The following is a 27,148-nucleotide window of genomic DNA, read 5'->3' on the forward strand; positions in this document are numbered from 1 at the left end:
CTGGAAATAGATTTCATGTGTTTTGTTTGAATTTTAGTTTTAAAATGTATTTTTAAACTTTGAAAAAATTGCATTGCCATGAGATATACAGTTACAGAGTTGGAAATGATCTCTCTGAACACGAACTTAGTGCTGAAAGGAGGTAAAGTGATATGCATGATAGCTTTTCTTTTTCTTTTCTTTTCTTTTTTTTTTTATTAGTGAAACACCATGAGGTACAGTTGTAGATTTACAATTTTTTGTGCTTGGGTTTCGATTATACAATGATCAGATACCCATCCCTCCACCTGTGCCCATTTTCCACCACCATGGATAATATCCCCCCACCCTCACCCCCCCATCTCCCCCTGCCTCTGTGGCAGGGCAATCCCCTGTGTTCTCTCTCTCCTTTTGGGTGTTGTGGTCTGCAAAAGAGGCATTGAGTGGCAAACATGTTCAGTCCATAGTCTACTTTCGACATGCATCTCCCCTCCTGGGAGGATCCTCCAAACACCCTTTATTTGGTGCTCCCTTCTCTATCTGAACTGCCCTTTCCTCTAGGATACCCGGCTGGCCTCTAAGTTATGGAGTAATCCTCCTGGTGCTGATCTCAGCTATTCTTGGGTATTAATCTCATATTCTGTTACTTTATATCCCCCAGATGAATGCAATCTTTCTATGTCTATCCCTCTCTTTCTGACTCATTTCGCTTAGCATGATACTTTCCATGTTGTACCACTTGTATGTAAATTTCATGACTTCATCTTTTCTAACAGCTACATAGTACTCCATTGTGTAGATGTACCATAGTTTCTTTAACCAGTCATCTGTTCTTGGGCATTCAGGTTTCTTCCAGTTTCTGGCTATTGTAAAGAGTGCTGCAATGAACAAACAAGTGCAGATGTCACTTCAACTATACATTTTTGCCTCTCTGGGATATATTCCCAGGAGTGGTATTGCTGGGTCAAATGGGAGCTCAATTTCTAATTTTTTGAGAATCGTCCAAGCACTTATTCTTGACTCTAGTGCTGCTCAGGGATCATTCCTGGTGGGCCTCAAGGAACTATATGACACTAGAGATCAACAAGGCAGGTGACTCAAACTGATGTTTTGTGTCTGGGAATAGACTCCAAGGAGTGCAGATGGTTAGTGGATTTAATTTCTTCTCTCTGCATAGCAACTCATCCCTAGAATCAATGATAAGCTAACTTCCCACCTTGCCTCCTATATCCTAAGAGCACTGCATTGGAATCAGGAATGTTCAGCTCTAATTGTCACTGTCACTGTCCTCCCGTTATTCATCAATTTGCTCGAGCGGCCACCAATAATGTCTCACAACAAATTGTGAGACTTGTTGTTACTGTGTTTGGCATACTGAATATGTCACGGGTAGCTTGCCAGGCTTTACCGTGTGGGCAAGATACTCTGGGTAGCTTGCCGGGCTCTCCGAGAGGGGCGGAAGAATCGAACTCAGGTCAGTCATGTTGGCTGTGTGTAAGGCAAACGCCCTACCTGCTGTGCTATCACTCCAACCCACAGCTCTAGTGAATCCATTAAAATTTTTTGATCAATTGAGCCTCTGTGATTTATGGTTAATGATGGTTTCCAACACCTCAAAAATCTTCAATGTAGCCACCTCCCTCTTCCAAGGTCCCCCAAACCTCTCCTTTTCAATACCCTTGCCCCACACAAACTCAGTTGTGTGGATCAGTTCTCTCACTGTGTTGCCTTTGGCCATTGGTTGCTCCTGTATCGATCCCTTTTTTTTTCTCTCTGACTTCACTCAATTTTATTCTCTTGTTTCATCCATGTTGTTGCAAATTGCACACTTTTGTTCTTTCTTAGAGCTGCATAATATTCCACTGTGTATATATACCATAGCTTATTGATCTATTCATCTGTAGTGGGGCATTTGGGTTGTTTCCGTATGTTGGCTATGGATATAGGGGTATGTGTGTACGTGTGTTTGTGTCGTTCAAATTAATGGTTTTGTGATTTGAGAATAGATGCTAAGAACTAGTATTGTTTGGTCATGTGGAACTTTTGGTCCTATTTTTGGAAAAATTTCCATATTACTTTCCATAGAGGCTGAATCAGGTGGCATTCCCAAGAAGAGTGAATGAGGGATCCTTTTTCACCACAAGCCTACCAACACTGGCTGTTGACAGATTTTTTAATACGAGTGATTTTTTATTACACATTCAGTTTTAAATACTAGAGATGTGATATAATGTCACTCAATCAAGATTCCTTTTGATTTGCATTTCTGAACCAACCTCAGTTTCCTGCTCTGTAACATGGGAGGAAATTCTTGTGAGGAGTTTTGGTAAGACTAAATGAGAAAGATTTGGTGGATGTCAGCTAAGTGATCCACACAGACAAGACAGTAGGCAGCAAAAAGAACCTGACACCAACAGGTGTTGGAAAATGTCAGGAATCTGTAGGCTTATAGCCCTGAATACTGCTGCTTGAACATGAACCCTGGTCTGCTGTGAGATGTCCTTCTACTCCAGATGGGGAATCCCATTTCTTCGTGGAGGATATAGAGCACCTCTCTTCCACCCTCCACAGATATTCTCCTGACAATTATCCTTCTGAGGGCCTGGAGGAGAATTACTGCAGGAATCCAGACAACGACGATGAGGGACCCTGGTGTTACACTACGGACCCAGATGTCAGATTTGACTACTGCAACATTCCCCAATGTGAAGGTCAGTAGTGGCTCTAGAAAGTACAGTCCCGGCCCTGTATCCCCAAAGAAATTTATAGTAAAAAATTTTGCTGGAAAATGATGTTTCATAAAGTGAGCGCCAGAAAGTGATTTCCTGTGAGGGTGTTGGTTATTTTGGAAGAGACCAACCAAATGCAAAGTTCATTATGGACCTGGATAATTTTTACTCAAACATCTGCAAAGTGTAGGACTAGAAAGTGAGATGTAAAATCCAGAGAGGGACAGAGATAGTAGGGACAGAGATAGTAGAGGGATTCAGGAATTTGCCCTGTAGCAGCTAACTTGGTTAGATTCAAGATACAGCATATGGTCCCTTGAGAACCCCCAGGAATAATCCCTAAGTACCACTGGGTAAGTACCAACTTCTTCCATGGTACCAACTTTCCTCTCCAAATAAAAAACCCAGAAAGGACTATATAAAACCTCCAAAATATTTGTATTTAAAGCTCTTACATAGTGCAAGGCAGATTTGCAATTTTAGGGCTCCAATAAAACCAGAAAACCAATACAATTAAAATGAACAATATTTATTTAATAGCATAGACTTCATGGTTTCCTTTAAGCTAAGCAATGAGAATTTTTAATCTGCAATTCATTATTTTAATGGTCCAGACAGCCCAATAGTATTCCTTAAAAGTCAATGCTAAAATGTAAAACGTACAATAGAGAAAACCATTTCTTTACTTCATAAATCCTGCTACATTTATTGGTGCAAGGGAGGGATGATGTGTTGTACTCTAATGTGGGGGCTCTGTGCACGTGTGATAGCTCAGCTCACAAATGATTCATCAATTTTTGTCATGGAGACAGCATTTTAGTGTCCAGTCTTACGTGACCTTTGATACCTTAAGTGGTGTGAAAGCACCTTTTTTTTTTTTTTGGTATCCAGTCTACCTCTGAGTTCCTTATTACCCCATACAAATTAAAGTCATATATCATTGTGGTACCATGCTAATTTAGCAATGCCAAATCAAAAGTTCAGCCTGTAAATAATTTCAGAAAGGGAACCAGGGATGGGACTCAAGTGGTTGAGCATCTGCCTAAATGCATGAGACTCTGAGTCTGGTCCTCAGTGCTGAATATCCCCAGAACAACCCACCACAGCCCTGGTGGCTCCTGAGCACCACTAGACATGACCCCTATAAAGATTCCTTAGAAAAGGAAAAACCAGGAAGCCATGCCTCTCAAAAGTATCAGAAAGGAAGCACTGTCACTTTGAAGGCTGTTATTCTCCACTGACGTTATGAACATAAACCCTGATGCCAACACCAAAGTCCTAGAGGGCTCAGCTCACTTGCAGTCATTCATATGAGTAGACTCTGCCATAGAAAATTCGAAAGACATTAATGAAATAAATTAAATTCCTAGTGGTGATTTTATAGACTCTGGGGCTATGTTCACCCTCTTCCCGAACCTCCCCTCCCTGACTTCTCAGGGCACAAACATGCATTTGAGCACATGTTCAAAATAGATTTTAATATGACTAAGGCAGTTGAGGGGGATATTGACCAAAATATGCCAAAGATATTGTTTGAAATGGAGAATGGAATTTTATGTTGTATTAGAGATGGAAGTTTTTATTATCAACATTATGGTCAAGTAATTTTGGGAAAGAACATGTGAACAAGTAGCAAATAGGCTTTGAGACAATGCCAGTGGGACTTCAGCTTTCATTTTTTGTTGCTCCATCCAGTTCACTTACTTCCTCACTTTTCTTCTTTATTCTTCACAGAGGAATGTATGTTCTGCAGTGGAGAAAATTATGTGGGCAAAATTTCCAAGACCAAGTCTGGAATCGAGTGTCAGCACTGGGACTCCCAGAGCCCACACAGTCATGGATACATCCCTTCCAAGTAAGTCACCCTGACATAACTACGACATAGCTATGGCATAGCTATGACTCTTATAAAACAGGAATAAGTGACCTTATTCTAATAGTGATTCTTTGACTAAGGTATTCTGGGTTTTCTATTTTGCATTAGTTATTCTAGAAAACACCTTTCACCATAGCTGCTGCTTTCTATGATGACAGCAGGATTACGTCCGAGCTTATAAGAAATAATATGTTATTTACATAAATAAATAAGATCTTATAAGAAATAACAATAAGTCACAGATTTCAGCAGAAAATATACCCATTAAATGTATTCTGGTGGAGGGATGGGTATTGGGACACTGTATGATGAAACCTAATCATGAACAGCTTTGTAAGGGTCTATCTCACACTGATTCAATAAATATATATACATATATATTAGAAAAAAGAAAATATACCCACTAAATTTCTATACCTCCCACTTCAAACAGCTATATTGAACCCAACTATTGCCATTTTCCTTCAAAAGGAAACTTTTGGAGCACAGAAATTGGGCAAATTACTTTCAGAAGACAAGAAAGCAAAGGGCTCTTTTCCCCCTTCTTTTTAATTTATTGATGTTCTGTGATTTACAATACTGCTAACGATGGTTTCTAATGCACATAATTCCAACACCAAGACCATCACCACCACTGCCCTCCCCCAAGTATTCCAAGGCCCCATCTTTTTAACCCCCTCCCCCAGCTCAGTTACGTGGAATAGTTCTCTTGCTGTGTTGCCTCTGGATCTTTACTATTTACTGTGGATCTTTAAGTCCCACCTATGAGAGATGTCATTCTGTGAGAAGGCAAGGGTTTTTTTTGTTTTGTTTTAATTTTTATTAGTGAAACACCATGAGGTACAGTTGTAGACTTTCAGATTTTTGTGCTTGGGTTTTAGTTATACAATGATCGAGTACCCATCCCTCCACCAGTGCCCATTCTCCACCACCACTGATCCCAGTATCCCTCCCACCCCCCATGCCCCCATCCCACCCTGCCTCCGTGGCAGGGCATTCCCCCTTGTTCTCTCTCTCCTTTTGGGTGCTGTGGTTTTTAAAGAGATCCTCTGTGGATTTCTCTGTGCATCCAAGCATTTACAGCGGGATGTGAAATAAGCCGGAGGCTACTAGGCACTGTTTGTGACTTCCTGTGCTAGCCTCTGGGCTTCTGAGGCAGGGAAGTGGAGGGGTGGGGGCTGGGGGGACTGGTCCATACTGTTCAGTCATGTGCTCATAGGAGCACAGTTTGTCCAGCCCAGTTTCCACAAGAGAAGAGGCTGCTGAGACCAGAACCTGGTAGACCAGATGGACCATTTCCTTCATCTCTGAAGGTGCCAACTTCTGTTTGTACTCTAGAGTGGTCTCTAATCTAGAGTGTGTACTTTGTGTTTAGAATTGCTATTATCTGCAACTGAGTAACGAGTTTCTTTGCATAGGTTTTCCAGCCGTCCCAAATGAGAAAGTAACTAATCCTGTTCAGTGAGTTTTGCAGATTGAGTATGTAAACTTTCTCTTGAGGCGACATCCTTGCTTCATCCAGTCTTCTTGTAAGGTCCCTGTCTAACGTCCAGCTGGTCCTTCAGGCTTACTCACTTGAAACGTTTTCTTTTCCTAAATGTGTAGACTCCATGTTGTTGCTTTCTTGTCCATCCAGATTTCCAAACAAGAACTTGGAGAAGAATTACTGTCGTAACCCTGATGGGGAGCCCCGTCCCTGGTGCTTCACCAATGACACCAGAAAACGCTGGGACTTCTGTGACATCCCACGCTGCCGTAAGTGGGGCTCATGCATGGTTCTCAAGGGTCCTGATCTCCTTTGTTCTCAGAGTGCAGAAACAAACAACATCAGGGTCTGCGTGCTGAGCCTCAGGCTTACCTTCTACACCTGTGGATGTGATTGCTCTTAATTTTATTGCTCTTTCTCATGTGGGTTTTTTGTTTGTTGGTGTCTCTTTTTCTTTCTGTTTTTCCTGTGGGGACTTTTGCCTTACTTTTCTGCATGGCACTGAAGGTAGGCTCAAGGGAGTCTCTCTGATGTCACACTTCTTCCTACTGTAAAAGGGAAATAAAACCTCTGCTCTGGGGTAGGTGGATTTTGATACCAACGAGAGTTCCTTCCTAAGAGTTGTTTGTAAGCCCAAAGGTGTCTGGGAACCTAGCATTTCAGAATGTCCAGGGAGCTAGTGGGAGAGGAGAGGAAATAGCACAGTTAGGAGGAAGTACTTGGAGGAAAACTTTGGACAATTTTTCCTTCTCCAAGAACTTGAAGCAGTAACTAATGATTTTGACAAAGCCAGTGATCACAAATTTGAATGGACTCTGCAGGCCCTGGGTTGGCTTCCTGCTTTGTGGTCCATTGACAGTAATACTTGGGGACACGAGTCTCCCTCTTATACAATACTGGTCTCTTTTCCTCATATGTTTTATTTCCTTTGAACATTTTTCTTCCTACATGCTCCTGCTTTTCCTTAGAAACATTTTTGGCCCTGTTTCCATAATCTCTCTTTTGCTTCTTGTTTGGTGTTATGGAACATTGGAGGCCATTCAATTGTTTTCACCCTTGAGTTATTTATTTTTTACAAAGGAAGCTAAATCAATGGTGTATGTAAGGATTTTTAACCTTACCAGTTACATCAATTAAGAAAAAGGAAAAAACATTGTAAGAGGTGTCTACTCCAAGGATCTATCCAAGTAGGCAAAGCGTATTTGGGGGAGTTCCTCATGAAATGATCTGGTGGACAGACATTCTAGTAACTCAACCTCTTCTGAATATGAGAAGCAGTTTTCATGTGCCCAGTTGACACAGAAAGAAGAGAGGCAGAAGCAACTGCACATATCTCCTGAGATCACCCTACTGGGCATCTTTTATTCAAGAATAAATATTCGGTTTCACTTATTTCTCCCCTTCAAGTCACACCTCCTCCACCTTCTGGCCCCACGTATCAGTGCCTGAAGGGAAGGGGTGAAAGCTACCGTGGGAAGGTGGCCGTCACCGTATCTGGGTATCCCTGCCAGCGCTGGAGTGAACAGACCCCTCACAAGCACGACAGGACCCCAGAAAACTTTCCCTGCAGGTGAGTGTTTTCTACTCTCAGTCACATCTACCATGGGAGAATGGGAAATCCTGGAGGTTGCCTTTGGTCAATCTCTCTAGGAGCCCAGGATGACGGTTTGCGGGAATGAAGATGAGTCAAGCCTTAGGAAGGGAAGAGAAACTCGGTCTCTACCTTTCTCTCTCAGGGGACGCTCCTCTCAGCAGAGGGTCCAGCACCTCCAGGCGTTGGGTAGCACTGTAGCACTGTTCTCCCATTGTTCATCAATTTTCTCGAGTGGGCACCAGCAACGTCTCCATTGTGAGACTTGTTACTGTTTTTGGCATATCGAATACGCCACCGGGAGCTTGCCAGGCTCTGCCGTATGGGCGGGATACTCTGGGTTGCTTGCCGGCCTCTCCAAGAGGGATGGAGGAATTGAACCCGGTTTGGCCGCATGCAAGGAAAACACCCAACCCACTTTTGCTATCGCTCCAGGCATTGGGTAAAAATGTAAATTCTTGTGCCTGACCTTCTCAGTCTAAGTTTCTGGGAGTGGGTCCCAGCTCTGTTTTGATAAGCCTTCTACTAAATGCAAACTAAAGTTCAGGGGCACCTAACTTTTAGGATTGGAACCTTTCCCTGGAAGGGTCGTACACACTTTGAGGCCAGAAGACACAATATCCACTGTGTTTCCAACAAAATCCCCAGCATAAGATCCATTTTCCTGACCATTCAACAGTCAAGAAACAAATTTGAGACATTTATCCATGAAGAAGCTTCTATGTCATAAATCTGTGAAACTTGTTGTAGTCGTACTCTGCTACATTTGCACTTGTGAGTCAGTACAAAGGTTGGCTATATATCCAAGCTGACACCATGGTTAATACAAATGCAGCAGCATGTCCATATCGTGATCAAATAGATAAACAATACTGGGTGTTAACATAAAAACAAATGAACACAAGCCATGCTTACACAGTTAGCCTTATTTTGGAAAGTCATACTTACCATTGCTTCTTTTTCAGAGATTTGGTTGAAAATTACTGTCGTAACCCAGATGGAGAGGCGGCCCCATGGTGCTACACAACCAACAGCTCGGTGAGGTCGGAATTCTGTAAGATTCCATCCTGTGGGTCCTCAATATCTTCCACAGAACAAGAGGACACCCCAGGTGAGAAGAGGAATGAGAGCTCCTGGGGGACCAGACACTGTCCTTTTTTTTTTTTAAATTTTTATTAGTGAAACACCATGAAGTACAGTTGAAGATTTACAAAGTTTTGTGCTTGGGTTTTGATTATACAATGATCAAATACCCATCCCTCCACCAGTGCCCATTTTCCACCAGCACTGATCCCAGTATCCCTCCCACCCCCATCTCCCACATCCCACCCTGCCTCTGTGGCAGGGCATTCCCCCTTGTTCTCTCTCTCCTTTTGGGTGTTGTGGTCTGCAAAAGAGGCATTGAGTGGCAATCATGTTCGGTCCATAGTCTACTTTCAACATGCATCTCCCATCCTGGGAGGATCCTCCAAGCACCCTTTATTAGGTGTTCCCTTCTCTCTCTGAGCTTCCCTTTCCCCTAGAATGCCCGGCTGGCCTCTAAGCCATGGAGTAATCCTCCTGGTACTGATCTCAGCTATTCTTGGGTATTAATCTCCTATTTTGTTACTGTATGTCCCCCAGATGAATGCAATCTTTTTATGTCTATCCCTCTCTTTCTGACTCATTTCACTTAGCATGATACTTTCCATGTAGTACCACTTGTATGTAAATTTCATAACTTCATCTTTTCTAACAGCTACGTAGTACTCCATTGTGTAGATGTACCATAGTTTCTTTAACCAGTCATCTGTTCTTGGGCACTCAGGTTTTTTCCAGATTCTGGCTATTGTAAAGAGTGCTGCAATGAACAAACAAGTGCAGATGTCACTTCGACTATATTTTTTGCCTCTCTGGGATATATTCCCAGAAGTGGTATTGCTGGGTCAAATGGGACCTCAATTTCTAATTTTTTGAGGATCGTCCATACTGTTTTCCAAAAGGGCTGAACCAGTCGGCATTCCCACCAGCAGTGAAGGAGTGTCCCTTTCTCGCCACATCCATGCCAGCATCGACACTGTTCTTATTTTTGTCCTCTATGTCTGACCCTTTGCAGCAGGTTTTTCTATCCATAAAGTCTGTTCTGTCCCAATATCTGCTCACTGACTTTATTTCCTTGAAGTGAATGGACATTAGTTTTATGGATCGGAGTGTGGTCACCTTAAAGCACATTGCTGGGAGGAATCTGCTGTGGTCTGTGGATTGTCCCTGGAAGGTTCTTTAGGTCTCTCCTGGTTTCTACAATTTAACTCTTCTGAATCCAACCTGGTTTTCTAACACCTGTTCTGTCAGTTCCTGAGATGGGGAGCGATGGAGCCAGTGTGATCTGTGGGTTCTTTTTGGTTTGTGTTGGCTTTATATTTTGGGTCATTTTGTTAGATGAAGGCACAGTTAGGACTGTTTTATCATCTGGAAGGAAAATCTTTCTTCCTCCTGTCTTCTGGCTCCTTACCTCTGGAAGTGTCTGTTCCTTGTTCTGATGCCAACCTTTATAGACAGGAAAACAACACTTGCACCTCTATTCTCACTAGTGTTTGCAAGTTCTTGGGGTTTTCTCAGTCTTTAGTTGTGCTATCTGGCCCATTTATGTTTAGTAAAATTGTTAATGTATTTAAGTTATTAGTTTTTGTTATTTGCCTATTTGATTTTTTTCTGCCTTCGTTTCATTTATTGAGAGCTTTCGGCTCCCATTTGCTGACCTTTTCTTTGTTTATTAGTTAAACCAGTTTTATTGTGCTCCTCCCCTCCCCCCCATATTTACATTATTTTTCTCTGTTTTGAGGGGATGCCAAGAAGTTCTCAAGGGAACTTAGCAACCATTCCAGTACAACTCAGCCGGCTGGGCTGGCAGTTGAGTGGTAGGCCTGAGAATGTACTTATGCCATGTGGTAGCAGAGACCACCAGGGCCACCCCTGGTGCTCTGACCACTTCGCGACCATGCCTGGAAGTGCTCAGGGAACTCCAGGTTTATATTCAGCAATGCCCAAGAGACTAGGTGGTACTGGGGATTGAACCCAGTTCAGGAACATGTGAAACATGCATGCTAATCTTTATACTATCTTTATAGCTCCCACTTCTATCTCTAAGCAAACTTTCTGTTTCAAATAACATTATTTCACTTGCTAGTAGATACACAGGACAGATAGATTGCTCCATAGCTGTAAGCCTGCCTCATGAGAAAAGGGGAGAAGGCAGCTGGAATAGAGTAGGGATCACTAAGATGATGATGACTGAAGAAATCTGTCAGGATGGGAGATGCGTGCAGAAAGCAGATAAAGGACCAAACATGATAACCTCTCAGTGTCTGTATTGCAAACCATAATGCCCAAAAGTAGAGAGAGATTATGGGGAATAAAGCCTGCCATGGAGGCAGGGGGAGGGTGGGAAAGGGGGTATACTGGGGATATTAGTAGTGGTGAATGTGCACTCATGGAGGGATGGGTGTTTGATCATTGTGTGATTGTAACCCAAACATGAAAGCTTGTAACTATCTCACGGTGATTCAATACAATTTTTTTTTGAAAATTAGATAAAAACATTATTTCACTTGCTATGCAGTGTAAGAAATTTAGGACAGCAAAATCCTTATCCAAAATGCTGTACTAGAGCCAGAGCAATATCACAGTGGGAATGGCATTTGCCTTGCACACAGCTGACCTGGGTTCAATCCCTGGCATCCAATGTGGTCCGCTGAGCACCGCCAGGAGAATTCTGAGTGCAAAAGTAACCCCTGAGCATCACTGAATGTAGTCTAGAAAGCAAAATAAAAAAGAAATCCAACAAAACAGATACCCCCCCCCAAATTCAATACTAATATGCTCAAAGAGCTTTTTGGGGGGGGGGGAATATGAACAATGATTCTGAGGGAAACATGTAATGCAAGGAATTGAATCCAACGTTCCTGTTTGGTTTTTGAGTTGTCTCCCCAATCCAGCGCTTTTTTCTTTCATCTTATTTTCTCAAAACATATTTTCATCTTCCTCCTGAACAGTCACATTTTAAGTTCGGTCAGTCACAACCTCGGCATTGCTCTGCACGTACTTCCGTATAAGTACCGCGCATTTTAAGTTATTATAAATAAATCATATTCATATATAAGATATAAGGTAAAGGCCCTCCCGTTGATCGTCGATTTGCTCAAGCGGGCCCAGTAACGTCTCCATTGGAGACTTTGTTGTTACTGTGTCTGGCATATCGAATACTCTCGGTAGCTTGCCGGGCTCTCCGAGAGGGGTGGAGGAATCGAACTCGGGTGGGCCATGTTGGCTGCGTGTAAGGCGAAAGCCCTACCCGCTGTGTGTGTATATATATATATATATATATATATATATATATATATATATATATTTGTCTTTCAAGCCACACTGGCATATTCAGGGGTTACCCCTGATTCTGCACTTAGAAATTAGTCCTGGTGGGCAGGGATGCCGGGGATCAAACCCAAGTCAGCTTCATGAAAGGCAAATGCTCTACTCACCGTAATATCACTCAGGCCCCAGCATTCTTATTTTACGTCTGTATGTTTTTCTGCATACTATCATATCTAGTTCTCCATATTTGTGTGGATTCAAGTTTTCTTCTTATGTCACAATCCTTTTATTTAAAAAAGTGACCATTGACTGTTCCTATAGCAAAGGTCTACTGACGGTGAAGTTCTTCAGATTTTATAGTCTGAAGATATCTTTATTTGGCCTCTACCTAAAAAAAAAAAAATCCCAAGGTTGAAAATGTCACTCAATGGGCTGAGTGCTTTCTGTGCACACAGGAGGAATGTGTTTCACATGTACTGCATAAATTCCCGTTATGTAGCCTACAGAATTAGCCTTAGAGCACTGCCACGTATGCCCCCCAAACAATGCAAAATGAAAAAATAACCCTTAAAAAAATAACTGCGTTGGGTATGGATTCCTAGGAGGATATTTTCTCTTCTTTTCTTCTCCACTTTAAAGATACTAGTTATCTTATTTTTCCAAAGATAACTGATTCTATGTAATTAATAAGGGCTGGAGCGATAGCACAGCGGGTAGGGCGTTCGCCTTACAAGCGGCCAACATGGCCGACCCGAGTTCGATTCCTCCGCCCCTCTCGGAGAGCCCGGCAAGCTACCGAGAGTATTCGATATGCCAAACACAGTAACAACAAAGTCTCCAATGGAGACGTTACTGGGCCCGCTCGAGCAAATTTATAATCAACAATGAATTTTTGTTTCCTTTAGTGCAATTCTTAGCAGTCCTCAAGGGCTACTCCTGGCTTAGTGCTTGGGGATACCCCTAGTGGTGCTTGGGGAACAATGTGGGTATCAAACTAGCAAAGCACATGCTCAGCCCTCTAGGCTGTGTCCATGCCCTCAGAAATAGTGTATTTAAAAATAACTCAACTGGTCTTTGTATCAATTATGAGCATATGCTGAGGATCCTGGATCCAAGGAATTTTGCTTGAAAATTCACAAATGTGTTTGAGAAAGCTTTTGGTGCAAATTAGTTTTTCATAGAATGAAGGCTACACATTTACACAATGAATTATCTCTTCACTTTTGAATAATTTCTGTCCGGGAATCTTACCTTAGTTCTTTCACATTGACTATTCTTTTTCACTCTGGCTCTCACAAATTTTCTTTAGCAGCTTGATTCAGACAGGTTGACATGTGTTCAGTTCTGTATTTTTTAAATTTATTTGGTTTGAATTTCTCAGTTTCTTTTTATGTCTCCTGTGTCAATTTCAGTACCACCTGAGCAAACACCTGTGGTCCAGGAGTGTTACTGGGGCAACGGACAGACCTACCGAGGCACATCTTCCATCACCATCACTGGGAAGAAATGCCAGCCTTGGTCCTCAATGACACCACACCTGCACAAGAAGACCCCAGAGAACTACCCAGATGCGTATGTCTTTGATGTTTGCTCCAAGTGCTTCATAAACCAGCTCTGGTTCCTGGTGACAGGACTATACATTGAAGCTAACTTTTTAGTATAGATTTATCATGGCTCCAGAATTCGAAGCAAAACATCTCAGGCCCTTTGCTTTTGGACCAAAGGTCTAAAAAATAGTAAAAGTTAGAAATTCTCTGTCTTTTGGAAGTTGTTTTGCGGAACTGGAGAGTGGGTAAATACATGGAGATATTGAGGTCACACTCGTGAGAGGTTCAAGAGAACAAATAATCAAAGGCTTATAAACAGGATCACTCCAAAGCACCTGCGAGGTAAAGAGTAAGGAAGGTTTTCAACTATGAAATTGATTATTCAACTTCGAACATGTCAGTCAAATTTGTGTTTGCCACCCAGCAATGATAGTTGCATGAATCTGGCACAGTTGTATGTGCTCGTGCATATACCAGACCTGCCCGTGTGTGCAGGTCCAGTATATAGTGACCTCTGATGCTCTTCAGAGATTTGAGTTTTCAACATGCAAAACAAAAGCAGAGAGACAGCTGAGAACTAGGAAGTACGTAGATCCATGCAGAAAAAGTGAACAGATGAAACAACAATCGACCAGATCTGAGAACATCAGCCAAGGGAAAAACTGTTTTCACATGATAGACAGCACAGGAAATGAATTCAGCCAATGAGACAATTATCCTGGTAATCTTGGCTCCGGAAATCCTCCCTGTACTATAGGGCAAGGGGCTGCAGTCCACAAGATGGTCTGTCCATGGCAGATAGAGACGGGGGTCAGGGATTTCTGTGGCCGATGAGATTGTGTAGGCAGAGTAACAGTGAGGAACTATCTATCAGAACGTTAGAGCTAGGCGAGAGGATTCCTGCAGACTCTGTGTTGATGTCATGCTAAACACACCACGGGAGAGTTTGTCGCATAGTTAGTTGGGCAAAGTGGGGAGAGGGAAAAAAGCAGCTATCAGGAAGAGATCACAGAACTTACACAGAAAGGGGAGGTCGAGGCACGGAAATCAGATTCCTGCTCGCTCAGAGGGAACATGAGGTGAAAAATATTTCAGTGAAAAACATTTCTTATTGGCCCCTTTTACTTTGTGTTTCTCCCAAATTTATAGTCGTGTTCTCTTAGCGATTATAATGTGATGTGTGATCACATCTCTCATGATGAATAATGTAAGTGATTGATCCTGTGTGTCAGAATGATAAGCTGAAATTTCTAATGCAGTGTTTAAAGTACACAGGATGAAGAAACACGCAAGCTCCTCAGTATCCTCCTATTTTGTTTGTTTGTTTGGTCACACCCAGCAATGCTCACTGCTGGTCACACCCAGCCAGGCTTATTCCTTGCTCTACACTCAGCATCCTTTCTGGCAGTGCTCAGGGGACCATACGTGGTGCTGGAATTGAACCTGGTTTGGCCACAGGCAAGGCAAGCACCCTACTCACTGTCTTATTATTCTGGTTTTGTCCTCCTACTTTTGGCAATAGTGGGGGAGGAGTGGGTCACATTTGGTGGTGCTCAGGTCTTACTCCTGGCTTTGTGCTCAGAGGCGACCCCTGGTGGTGCTCAGGAGACCATACTTGGTGCCAGTGATCAAATAGGACTTGGCCCCAGCAAGGCAGCACCTTAACCCTTGTACTCGTCCCCTGGCCCCTCCTCCGATTTTTAAAAGAGCACATAAAGGTTCTGAGATCAAAGTATGGAAAATGATTGAGGTAGAGATAATAGCAAGTACCCAGTAAATGAAAACCCAATGAAACTCAAAGTAAGCAGAAGGAAGAAAATTTTTAAAAAATTATAAAAATCTCATTGTACAAAACAAACAGTTGAATAAATCAATGAAGCTTCTTTGAAAAGATCAATATAACTGATAAAACTCTGACTAAATGGCTTGTGAATCAGAGAATCACAATAATTGATATCAGGAATGAGAGCAGAGACATCACTAAAGAATCTTGCACAACAGATTTCAATTCTTAATTAAATTATTACTACCTTCTTTGAAATCTGTTTATTTATTTATGAAACACCATGAGGTACAATTGTAAACTTACAAACTTTCGTGCTTGGGTTTCAGTCATACAATGATTGAGTACCCATCCCTCCACCAGTGCCCATTCTCCACCACCAATGATCCCAGTAGCCCTCCCACCCCTGCACCCCATCCCCCTTACCCACCCCCACCTCTGTGGCCGGGCGTTCCCTTTTGCTCACTCTTTCCCTTAGGGTATTGTAGTTTGCAGTAGAGGTATTGAGTGGCTATCGTGTTCAGTCTATAGTCTATATTCAGCACGCATCTTGCATCCCGAGTGATTCCTCCAAACACCCTTTACTTGGTGTTCCCTTCTCTATCTGAGCTACCTTTCCCCCCAGCATGTGAGGCCAACTTCCAAGCCCTGGAGCAGGCCTCCTGGTACTTATCTCAATTATTCTTGGGTGTTTGACTCCCATTCTGTTACTTTATATTCCCCAGATGAATGCAATCTTTCTTTCTATGTCTGTCCCTCTCTTTCTGGCTCATTTCATTTAGCATGATACTTTGCATGTAGAACCACTTGTATGTAAATTTCATAACTTCATCTTTTCTAACAGCTGCATAGTATTCCATTGTGTAGATATACCAAAGTTTCTTTAACCAGTCATCTGTTCTTGGGCACTTGGGTTTTTTTTCCAAATTTTGGCCACTGTGAACAGTGCAGCAATGAACATAGAAGTGCAAATGTAATTTTGACTGTACTTTTTTGCCTCTCTGGGATATATTCCCAGGAGTGGTATTGTTGGGTCAAATGGGACCTCAATTTCTAATTTTTTGAGAATTGTCCACACTGTTTTCCAAAAGGTCTGAACCAGTCAGCATTCCCACCAGCAATGAAGGAGGGTCCCTTTCTCTTCACATCCTCGCCAACACCGGTTGCTTTTGTTCTTTTGGATGTTGGCTAGTCTCTGTGGTGTGAGATGATATCTCATTGTTGTTTTGATCTGTATCTCCCTGATGATTAGTTATGTAGATCATTTTCTCATGTACCTTTTTGCCATTATTCTTTGAGAAAATTTCTGTTCATTTCGTCACCCCATTTTTTGATGGGGTTGGATGTTTTCTTCTTGTGGAGTTCAACCAGTGCTTTGTATATCCTTGATATCAACCCCTTGTCGGATGGGTATTGGGTGAATATCCTTTCCCATTCTATAGAGTGTTTTTGTATTTTAGTCATTGTTTCTTTTGAGGTGCAGAAGCTTCTTAGTTTAAGATAGTCCCATTTGTCTATCTCTGTTTTCATTTGCTTGGCCAGTGCCGTGTCATCTTTGAAGATACTGTTAGCTTCAATGTCGTGGAGGGTTTTGCCAGCCTTGTCTTCAATGTACCTTATGGACTCCGGTCTGATGTTGAGGTCTTTAATCCATTTTGATCTTTCTTTTGTACATGGTGTTAGGTAGAGATCTGAGCCCATTTTTTTTTTGCATGTAGCCATCCAGTTTTGCCAGCACAATTTGTTAAAGAGGCTTTCCTTGCTACCCTTCACATTTCTTGCTCCCTTATCAAAAATTAGATGATCATATGTTTGGGGGGTCAGTATATTCAACCATGTTCCATTGGTCTGCGGCTCTGCCTTTGTTCCAGTACCATGCTGTGACTTAATATTTTATTTTATTTTATTTTATTAGTGAAGCACCATGAGGTACAGTTGTAGATTTACAAATCTTTGTGCTTGGGTTTCGATTATACAATGATCAAATACCCATCCCTCCACCAGTGCCCATTTTCCACCACCATGGATAATATCCCCCCCCCCCCTCCCCACCCTGCCTCTGTGGCAGGGCATTCCCTTTTGCTCTCTCTCTCTCCTTTTGGGTGTTGTGGTCTGCAAAAGAGGCATTGAGTGGCAAACATGTTCAGTCCATAGTCTACTTTCAACATGCATTTCCCCTCCTGGGAGGATCCTCCAAACACCCTTTATTTGGTGCTCCCTGCTCTATCTGAACTGCCCTTTCCCCTAGAATACCCGGCTGGCCTCTAAGCTATGGAGTAATCCTCCTGGTGTTGATCTCAGCTATTCTTGGGTATTAATCTCATATTTTGTTGCTTTATATCCCCCAGATGAATGCAATCTTTCTATGTCTATCCCTCTCTTTCTGACTCATTTCGCTTAGCATGATACTTTCCATATTGTACCACTTGTATGTAAATTTCATGACTTCATCTTTTCTAAGAGCTACATAGTACTCCATTGTGTGGATGTACCAAAGTTTCTTTAACCAGTCATCTGTTCTTGGGCACTCAGGTTTCTTCCAGTTTCTGGCTATTGTAAAGAGTGCTGCAATGAACAAACAAGTGCAGATGTCACTTCGACTACACATTTTTGCCTCTCTGGGGTATATTCCCAGGAGTGATATTGCTGGGTCAAATGGGAGCTCAATTTCTAATTTTTTGAGAAACGTCCATACTATTTTTCAAAAGGGCTGAACTAGTTGGCATTCCCACCAACAGTGAAGGAGTGTCCCTTTCTCGCCACATCCACGCCAGCATCGGTTGCTTTTTGTTCTTTTGAATGTGGGCCAGTCTCTGAGGTGTGAGATGGTATCTCATTGTGGTTTTGATCTGCATCTCCCTGATGATTAATGATGTAGAGCATTTTCTCATGTGCTTTTTTGCCATTCGGATTTCTTCTTTGAGAAAGTTTCTGTTCATTTCATTGCCCCATTTTTGGATGGGGTTGGATGTTTTCTTTCTGTGGAGTTCAACCAGTACTTTGTATATCCTTGATGTCAACCCCTTGGCAGATGTGTATTCGGTGAATATCCTTTCCCATTCTGTAGACTGTCTTTGTATTTTGGTCACTGTTTCTTTGGAGGTGCAGAAGCTTCTTTGTTTAAGATAGTTCCATTTATCTATCTCTGTTTTTACTTGCTCGGCCAGTGGCGTGGCATCTTTGAAAATACCATTAGCCTCAATGTCATGGAGGGTTTTGCCAACTTTGTCTTCAATGTACCTTATGGTGTCTGGTCTGATGTTGAGGTCTTTAATCCATTTTGATCTTACTTTTGTACATGGTGTTAGGCAGAGTTCTGAGCCCATTTTTTTGTACGTAGCCGTCCAGTGATGCCAGCACAATTTGTTAAAGAGGCTTTCCTTACTCCACTTCATATTTCTTGCACCTTTATCAAAGATTAGATGATCATATGATTGAGGGGAGATGTCAGTGTATTCAACCCTGTTCCATTGGTCTGCAGTTCTGCCTTTGTTCCAGTACCACGCTGTTTTAATTATTACTGCTTTGTAGTAGAGTTTGAAGTTAGGGAGGTTGATTCCTCCCATTTTTTTCCCCAAGAATTGCTTTAGCTATTTGCGGAGGCTTATTGTTCCATATAAATTTCAGGAGTGTTTGCTCCATTTCTTTGAAGAATGTCATGGGTATCCTTATAGGCATTGCATTGAATTTATACAATGCTTTCGGTAGTATTGCCATTTTGACAATGTTAAGTCTCCCGACCCATGAGCAGGGAATATCTTTCCATTTCCTCATGTCCTCTTTTATTTCCTGAAGTAGCGTTTTGTAGTTTTCTTTGTACAGGTCCTTTACTTCCTTAGTTAAGCTGATTCCTAGGTACTTGATTTTCTGGGGCACAGTTGTGAACGGGATTGTTTTTTTCATGTTGCTTTCTTCTCTCTCACTGTTTGCGTATAGGAAAGCCATGGACTTTTGGGTATTGATTTTATAGCCTGCAACTTTACTATACGAGTCTATTGTTTCGAGGAGTTTTTTGGTGGAGGTTATTGGGTTCTCTAAGTAGAGTATCATATCATCTGTGAATAGTGAGAGCTTGATTTCTTCCTTTCCTACCTGAATGCCCTTAATATCTTTTTCTTGCCTAATCGCTATTGCAAGTACTTCCAGTACTATATTGAACAGCAGTGGAGAGAGTGGGCATCCTTGTCTCGTCCCTGATCTTAGAGGGAAGGCTCTCAGTTTTTCCCCATTGAGGATGATGCTTGCTGTAGGCTTGTGGTAGATGGCTTTAACTATGTTGAGGAAAGTCCCCTCTATACCCATTTTGGCTAGGGTTTTCATCATAAAGGGGTGCTGGATCTTGTCAAATGCTTTCTCTGCATCTATTGATATGATCATATGCTTTTTATTTTTTCTTTTGTTGATATGATGGATTATGTTGATTGATTTCCGAATGTTAAACCATCCTTGCATCCCTGGGATGAATCCTACTTGGTCATGGTGTATGATCTTTTTGATGAGAAGTTGGATTCTATTTGCTAGTAGTTTGTTGAGGATCTTTGCATCTGTGTTCATCAGGGATATCGGCCTGTAATTCTCTTTCTTTGTGGTATCTCTGTCTGCTTTTGGTATCAGTGTGATATTCGCTTCGTAGAAACTATTCGGAAGTGTTTTTGATATTTCAATTTCGTGGAAAAGCTTAAAGAGGATTGGGAGTAAGTCTTCTTTAACGCTTTGGAAGAATTCACTAGTGAATCCATCCGGGCCAGGGCTTTTGTGCTTGGGGAGACTTTTTATTACCATTTCAATTTCCTTAGTGGTGATAGGTCTGTTCAGGTATTCCAGGTCTTCTTGGTTCAGCCTTGGGAGTCTGTAGGAGTCTAGGAATTTATCCATTTCCTTGAGGTTTTGATGTTCCGTGGCATAAAGCTTCTCAAAGTACTCCCTGAGGATCCTTTGAATTTCTGTAGTTTCTGTTGTGATGACCCCCTTTTCATTTCTGATTCGGTTTATTAGGGTTTTCTCTCTCCCCTTCTTTGTGAGTTTTGCTAGAGGCTTATCGATCTTGTTAATTTTCTCAAAGAACCAGCTCTTGGTTTCATTGATCTTTCGGATTGTATTTTGGGTTTCCATCTCGTTAATCTCTGCTCTGAGTTTTATTATTTCCTTCCTCCTGTTTGAGTTGTGCTCCTTTTGTTGGTCCTTCTCCAAGTTCTTAAGCTGTGAGGTTAGTTTATTTATGTGGGCTCGCTCCTCCTTTCTGAGGAATGCTTGTAGAGCTATAAACTTTCCTCTTAACACAGCTTTTGCTGTGTCCCATAAGTTTTGGTAACTCGTGTCCTCATTTTCATTCGTTTCTAGGAATCTTTTGATTTCCTCTTTGATTTCCTGTCTAAGCCACTCATTGTTCAATAGCGTACTGTTTAATTTCCAGGTGTTTGATTTAGTTTTCTGTTTTTGTGTGTGATTTACTTCTACTTTAAGCGCATTGTGGTCTGAGAAGATTGTTGATACAATCTCTATCTTCTTAATTTTATGGAGGTATGTTTTGTTGCTCAGCATGTGGTCTATCTTGGAGAATGTTCCATGTACGCTTGAGAAGAATGTGTATACAGCCTTTTGAGGATGAAGTGTCCTGTATATATCTACTAAGTCTCTTTCTTCCATTGTTTCCCTCAGATGAAGTATGTCCTTGCTAAGCTTGAGTCTGGTTGATCTATCCAGAGGTGACAAAGCGGTGTTGAAGTCTCCCACTAGTATTGTGTCATTATTGATGTCTTTTTCCAAATCTATGAGTAGTTGTTTTAAGTACTTTGCTGGTCTCTCATTAGGTGCATATATATTTATTATTGTAAGTTCTTCCTGTTGTACAGATCCTTTGATCACTAAGAAATGGCCTACACTGTCTCTTATGACCTTCTTCACTCTGAAATCGATGTGGTCTGATATGAAGGTGGCTACCCCAGCTTTTTTATGGAAGCTGTTTGCCTGTAGGATTGTTTTCCAGCCTTTGACTCTGAGTCTGTGTTTGCTTTGACTATTAAGGTGTGTTTTTTGTAGGCAGCAGAATGTTGGGTTCAATTTTCTAATCCATCCTGCCACTCTGTGTCTTTTAATTGGTGCGTTTAGCCCATTGACATCGAGAGAGATTATTGTTATGGGATTTTGTCCCATTGTTCTGTTGAAATTAGGTGTATTTGAGGGGCCTGTCCTGTCTTAAAGTAGCCCATTTAGTTGTACTTGTAACCATTGTCTTGAGTCTATGAAGTTCCTGAGCTGTTGTTTGTCTGTGAAACTGTGTGTTGTTCCTTCTATTATGAATGAGAGTCTCGCTGGGTAAAGTACTTTTGGAGAGGCATTTATTTCATTGAGTTTTTTCACTATGTCCCACCACTGTTTTCGGGCCCTGAGGGTTTCATCAGAAAAATCAGCTGTGAATTTTAAGGATGCTCCTTTGTAAGAGATTTCTTTCTTCGATCTTGCTGCTTTCAGAATTTTGTTTCTGTCTAAAGTTTTGGTCATTTTGATCAGGATGTGTCTTGGGGTATTTTTGTTCGGATTTCTTCTAGCTAATACCCTTCAGGCCCCCTGAATGTGGTCACAAGTTTTCTTCAGCTCTGGAAATGTTGTAGCAATGATGTCTTTGACAGTTTCTTCTTCATCAGGGTTTTCTTCCTGTCCCTCTGGGACTCCAATAATTCTTATGTTACCCCTCTTGGCTTCATCACGATCTTCTCTTGCCATCTGTTCCAGAACTGTGAGTCTCTTTTCCATTTTCTGCTCTTTTCTGGCGAGTCTCTGAACTTCATCTTCGAGCTCACTGATTCTGTTCTCAGCAGCTGTTACTCTGCTTCTGAGGCCTTCCACTGAGGTTTTCAATTCGCCTACCAGGGTTTTCAGGTCCGACATTTCCGATTGCATTTTTCTCATTTCTGCCTTCAAATCCTCTTGTCTTTTATTGGCATTGCTTTCCATTGTTTCTTTTAGTTCCCTAAGCATACTAAGTAGCTCCCTTCTGAATTCCTTGTCAGAGAGGTTGTCTAACACTACAATACTCTTGGTGTCTTCTGGGCTAGCCTCTTCAATAAGAAAGTTTGGTGGGCTTTTGCGTTGCTTTACCATTGTGACCAGTGTGGTTTAGTCCTTCACGTTCACTGTTACTATTCTGGTTGAGTGAGGAGAGAGTTCCCGGATCCGTTCAGCTTTGTTGCCGCGGGATGTGATGTTGCCTCAGTTCCCGTCCCGCGCAGGTCAAGGGAGAAAAACGGCAATTCTAGGGGATCAAGCTAGCTGCGCATTCCCTGGGGGAGTCCCAAGCCGTGGGGGCCGGCTGTACCTGGTTGAATGAGGAGAGACTGCCAGGAGCTGTTCAGTTTTGTTGCCGAACAATGGGCCTCGGTTCCCGCCCAGCATAGATTATACTATTCCCTCTTATAGTGGGAAAGGATTTTGGATAAGGTTTTGTTGATGGTAGGCACCCTTCTACATTTCAGAGTTTGAACTTCTTCTCAGTCAGGCGTTATTCTTTGTTTTATAACCGACATTGAGTGAAATTTTTGGAGGAGGTCCTATTTGGTACTGAGCTTATACAGCTATTTTCAAACAGGTCTTTGTTGGAAATTGAGTACGTGAGTGGGCTGTTGTTGGATTGTAGTAGAAGAGGTGGGAAATTTTTGGTTGGTATTAGGCGGCAAGTTGTGGGATGAGAGTCCTGAGTGCTTGATGTGAGTGATATAACTCCGGCCGTGTTAGCGGCTGCCGGCCAAGGAGAAGGCCACGCCCACTTTTAGAAGGCCACGCCCCTTTCCTGGTGGCCACGCCCCTAGCCTGTCCCAGGCGACTCCCACCCAGGATCCTGGAGGGGAGGGGCCAACGGACTGGTGGGCGGTCCCGCAGAGCTGGACGGGCACTTTCCCCACTGGGCTTCAGGCGGGAATCTGAGGCGCGGCTGGGGGTGCTGTGACTTAATATTTTTTAAAGAAGTTTCTAGCCTGTATCAGACTAATGGTGAAGAATGAATATTTTTTTGTAAGATTGGGAATGAGAAAAATATATCTTCTTACAGCATGTTTTGTCAGGACTACCCTAGCAGTCTAAGCCATTGCATTAAAACAAGAGAAAGAAATAAAGAACCTCAGGTATAAACTGGGAGAAGTGAATCATTTATATTCTCAGAAAACTAGATTAATGAATACAAAGAATCCAATGGACTAATAAGTAAAATTTGCAAGGTCAAAGATAAAAATAGATACCAGGTTGATATTTTAAAAAATCAATTGCTTTACTATACAGCAGTTACGAACAAGCAGGGATAGGAGCATTTAACAATATATGGCCAATATTATAAAATCCAAAATATTTAGTAATGAATGTAACAAAGTTGTACAAGAAACTGCAGAATGATTGCTACAAAATTTGATTGAGAAGGAAAGAAAATGATCTAAATAATTACTGTTTATAAATTAAAGCTATTTATCAATTCTGAGAATTAAATCACCAAAATAATTTTTATGAAGAAGAAAACCATCAGAGGACTTACATCGTTTGATTTAAAAACTTCTCATAAAAATATTACAATCTAAACAATAGTGTGGTGTCTAAAGTATACAGAAATAGGAAAGGGAATATTCTAGAAATATAAATGGTCAATGAAGGTGGTGGCAAAGAAATTAAATTGGGAAAGATTTATTCCAAAATGACTTTGGAATATCTGATTACAATATAGAAAAAAATACATGCTCCCCAAGGATAATACTTGATTTATAATTCCATTCTTAATTTCATTTGAGAAAGCTCTTAGACCTAAGTATAAAAGCTAAATATTAAGCTAAGAAAGCTAAGATAAAGAGGCTGGAAAGGTAGTACAATGAGTAGGGTGCTTGATTTGCAAACATCCAACACAGGTTCAATCCCTAGTACCACATATGGTCCCCTGAGCCCACCAGAAGTAATCCCTGAACCCACAGCAAGGAGTAAGCCAGGTGTGCCCCTGCCCCCAAACAAAAACAAAAAACAAACAACAACAACAACAAAAGACAACAAAAAGACAAGATATAAAGTTAGTAGGAAAAATCAGACAAAAAATATGTTCACAGTGTTGGGAAAGGAACATATTTTTAGAAAGCCTTCTCCTCCCAAAAGTGGATAATGTGGAACTTAATAATAGGAAAACTGCTTACCAAAGTGTGTTAAGGAAACAAGTCAAATCACAGACTGATCAAAGGTGGTCTCCCAGTGGTCAAAGTCCCAATTTTATCAAAGTTCCCAGAGTTCTGTAGGCTACTTTGATTTAAAGGAGGGGATTCCAGCCATGGATGGCCGGGCCTCACACATGCCAAAAGTTGTGAATTATGAGTATGTATTCTCAGCCCCTCCAATGAAGGCTCTTTGTAACACATGCAGTTGTAGAGAGACTTACTGAAACACTTTCTCAAAGCATGGATCTCAGCTTAATCCCAGAACCGTTATCTCTAGCGGCTTTCTTCAACCTCTGGCTTTGACTGGCTGTCTGTCCACAGCCATTAAGAGTTTCAGAATATTGACCTATAGTTCCTGCAGGTACAATGCTGGGTTCACATCATACCTAATATCTTTGTGCTTCAATTTTTATAACCTTCATGTTATTTAGACAAAGATCTAGAGTTATTTGTAGAGGCACAGAAAAACTATGAAGTATTTGCTTCAAAATTCTTCTTGGTTCTTGCTGGGGAGTCTATTTAACAGATTGTGGAGAGAACATTTAAATACAGTTTATTATATTGTCTATATTTTTGGAATTTTTAACTAGAATATTGACTCTTGTTTTATTTTAAATAGAATTTACAGTCTATTTTTAACCTTTACCCAGTGGTTTTGAAGTTGAGAACCATGTGTGTTCATGGCAATAATAAAAGTAATGAGGGGCAGGAGTGATAGTACAGCATGTAGGGCGCTTGCCTTGCACACGACCGACCTGGGTTTGAATCCCAGCATCCCATATGGTCCCCCAAGCACTTCCAGGAGTAATTCCTGAGTGCAGAGCCAGGAGTAACCCCTGTGCATTGCTGGTGTGACCCAAAAAGAGCAAAAAAAAAAAAGTAATAAGAATAAGCATCTTCCATAACTTCAATGGTAATATTTCAAAGTTGCAGAGGGTCTTGGGGTGCCTCTGCAAAAACCTTTCTCCTCTTGTGACCTTTGTCATTGTGAACTCTGTAGGAACTTGATCATGAACTACTGCAGAAATCCAGATGGAGACATACGCCCATGGTGTTACACCACTGACCCGAGAGTTCGGTGGGAGTTCTGCAATTTGAAGAAGTGCTCAGGAACGGAAGCAGGTTCTGCACACATTCCACGTGTTTCCCAAGTGCCAAGTGTTCAAGAAACTTCTGAAGATGGTATGGAGTCTGTGGCCTATGTCTCTCTCCTTGGGCATCAGGCTGACAAGGGATGAAGAGGTTGGGAAGGTAGAAGCTACTTTCTACAGGGAATGGGAGTATGTGTTGGACTGGGGAAGTCAGAGCTGCTGCTGAGGTAATGGGAGTGGGTGTTTTTAATTCACTTGAAAACGCATGGGTAGGCTGGATGAATAAAACTAGAGCATGTGGAGACAGTACAGTGGGTAGGACACTTACATTGCACATGGCCAACCCAAGTTCAGGTTCGACTCCCAGCATCCCGTCCAGTCCCTAGAGCACCACCAAGAATGATTCCCGAGTGCAGAGTCAGGAGTAACCCCTGAGCAGTACCTTGTGTGGCCCCGAAATAATAACAACAAAAAACTTTGAGCGTGAGTAGATGGAGAGGTTGATAGGGTGGCATTGACCTCAATGGATCTTTCTAGAAAAACAGTCCATACCTCCTCCATGGAGGAACAGAAACGATTCATTTGGAATAACTGGAATAGTGGTGGTAGTTGGAGAGTCATGCTCTAAGACGTGGCAAACTGACAATGCAGTGCTGTGGTTCTGGAGGGTTGGTGGTCTGGACTGGGGGGTGTGGTTGTGTGCTTAGCACCCACTGCTGTGCCTGAAGGCAGCAAGTCATGTGCTCTGCCCCATGGCGGGATGAGCCGCTCAGAGGGCAGGATTCTCCCCAAAACCCAGCACGAGAACCCGATCAGCTGTCTGGTCATGCCAACCTTCACTGTCATGAGTAGAAACGCAAACACAGTTTGCTGTCACAGTTCCTCTCACAGGAAGGGGGCTTTGCCCACCCCATTGAGGGAGAGGTGAGCTATGACCCCCTGGGCAGTCGAGAGCTTGTCTCTCCTATCTCTTTTTGGCCAGGCAACGGGGTGTGTGCCCCAGTTGGCTATCACTCTTAAAGAAGACTTGAGATGTTCACCTATGGGTCCCTCAGGGTTAGAACTAACCCTGGATCATGGCTCCACTAGGGTCAACCTGGGGTCCAAACAGGCTTGGGTGCACAGGATGCTCAGCACGCTTGTTTCCATGGCAAAGAATCTAGGTGATCCAAGTGGACTCAGAGTCCCCCATACCTGACAAATATAAGATGCTCTGACAAGGGCCCAGGCAAACCCCCTTTCCCAAGGGTAGAGCTGAGAGTTCCCAAGTTATCTCTTTATTTCCACCTCGGAGGCAGGGCACACAGCACGGCCTCAGTCAAGAGGAGTATGGTCTACAATGTCCTTTTCCTTCTTCACATCTTTTCATGCCCTCAATGACAGTAGGGGGCTCGAGGGGGCTCAAAAATTTTGTTGTAGCGTCTGCTTTATGCAGCTTAATCCAGATGTTGTTGCCACTCATCTTGTCTTATGTTCTGGACACCATCCTCATTTTACTATCTTGCTAAATGTGTGGTTATTTCTGAGCACCTCTGTCTTG

At 42.2% G+C, this 27,148-nt stretch overlaps 1 protein-coding gene across 2 annotated transcripts in view; it reads left to right on the forward strand.

Moving 5' to 3' along the window:
* Window positions 1-27,148, forward strand: part of LOC130034556 (plasminogen-like) — a 53,243-nt gene that overhangs the window by 13,891 nt on the left and 12,204 nt on the right. For both annotated transcript variants that reach the window (XM_056126168.1, XM_056126167.1), the window contains exons 5-11: window positions 2,551-2,690; window positions 4,443-4,563; window positions 6,221-6,339; window positions 7,478-7,640; window positions 8,627-8,772; window positions 13,424-13,583; window positions 25,518-25,699. In XM_056126168.1, the coding sequence (XP_055982143.1) occupies window positions 2,551-2,690; window positions 4,443-4,563; window positions 6,221-6,339; window positions 7,478-7,640; window positions 8,627-8,772; window positions 13,424-13,583; window positions 25,518-25,699 (1,031 nt within the window). The remainder of the gene's footprint in view (window positions 1-2,550; window positions 2,691-4,442; window positions 4,564-6,220; window positions 6,340-7,477; window positions 7,641-8,626; window positions 8,773-13,423; window positions 13,584-25,517; window positions 25,700-27,148) is intronic.

This window comes from Sorex fumeus, unplaced genomic scaffold (assembly GCF_029834395.1).
Source record: "Sorex fumeus unplaced genomic scaffold, SorFum_2.1 ptg000061l, whole genome shotgun sequence".
In the NCBI taxonomy this organism is placed as follows: domain Eukaryota; kingdom Metazoa; phylum Chordata; class Mammalia; order Eulipotyphla; family Soricidae; genus Sorex; species Sorex fumeus.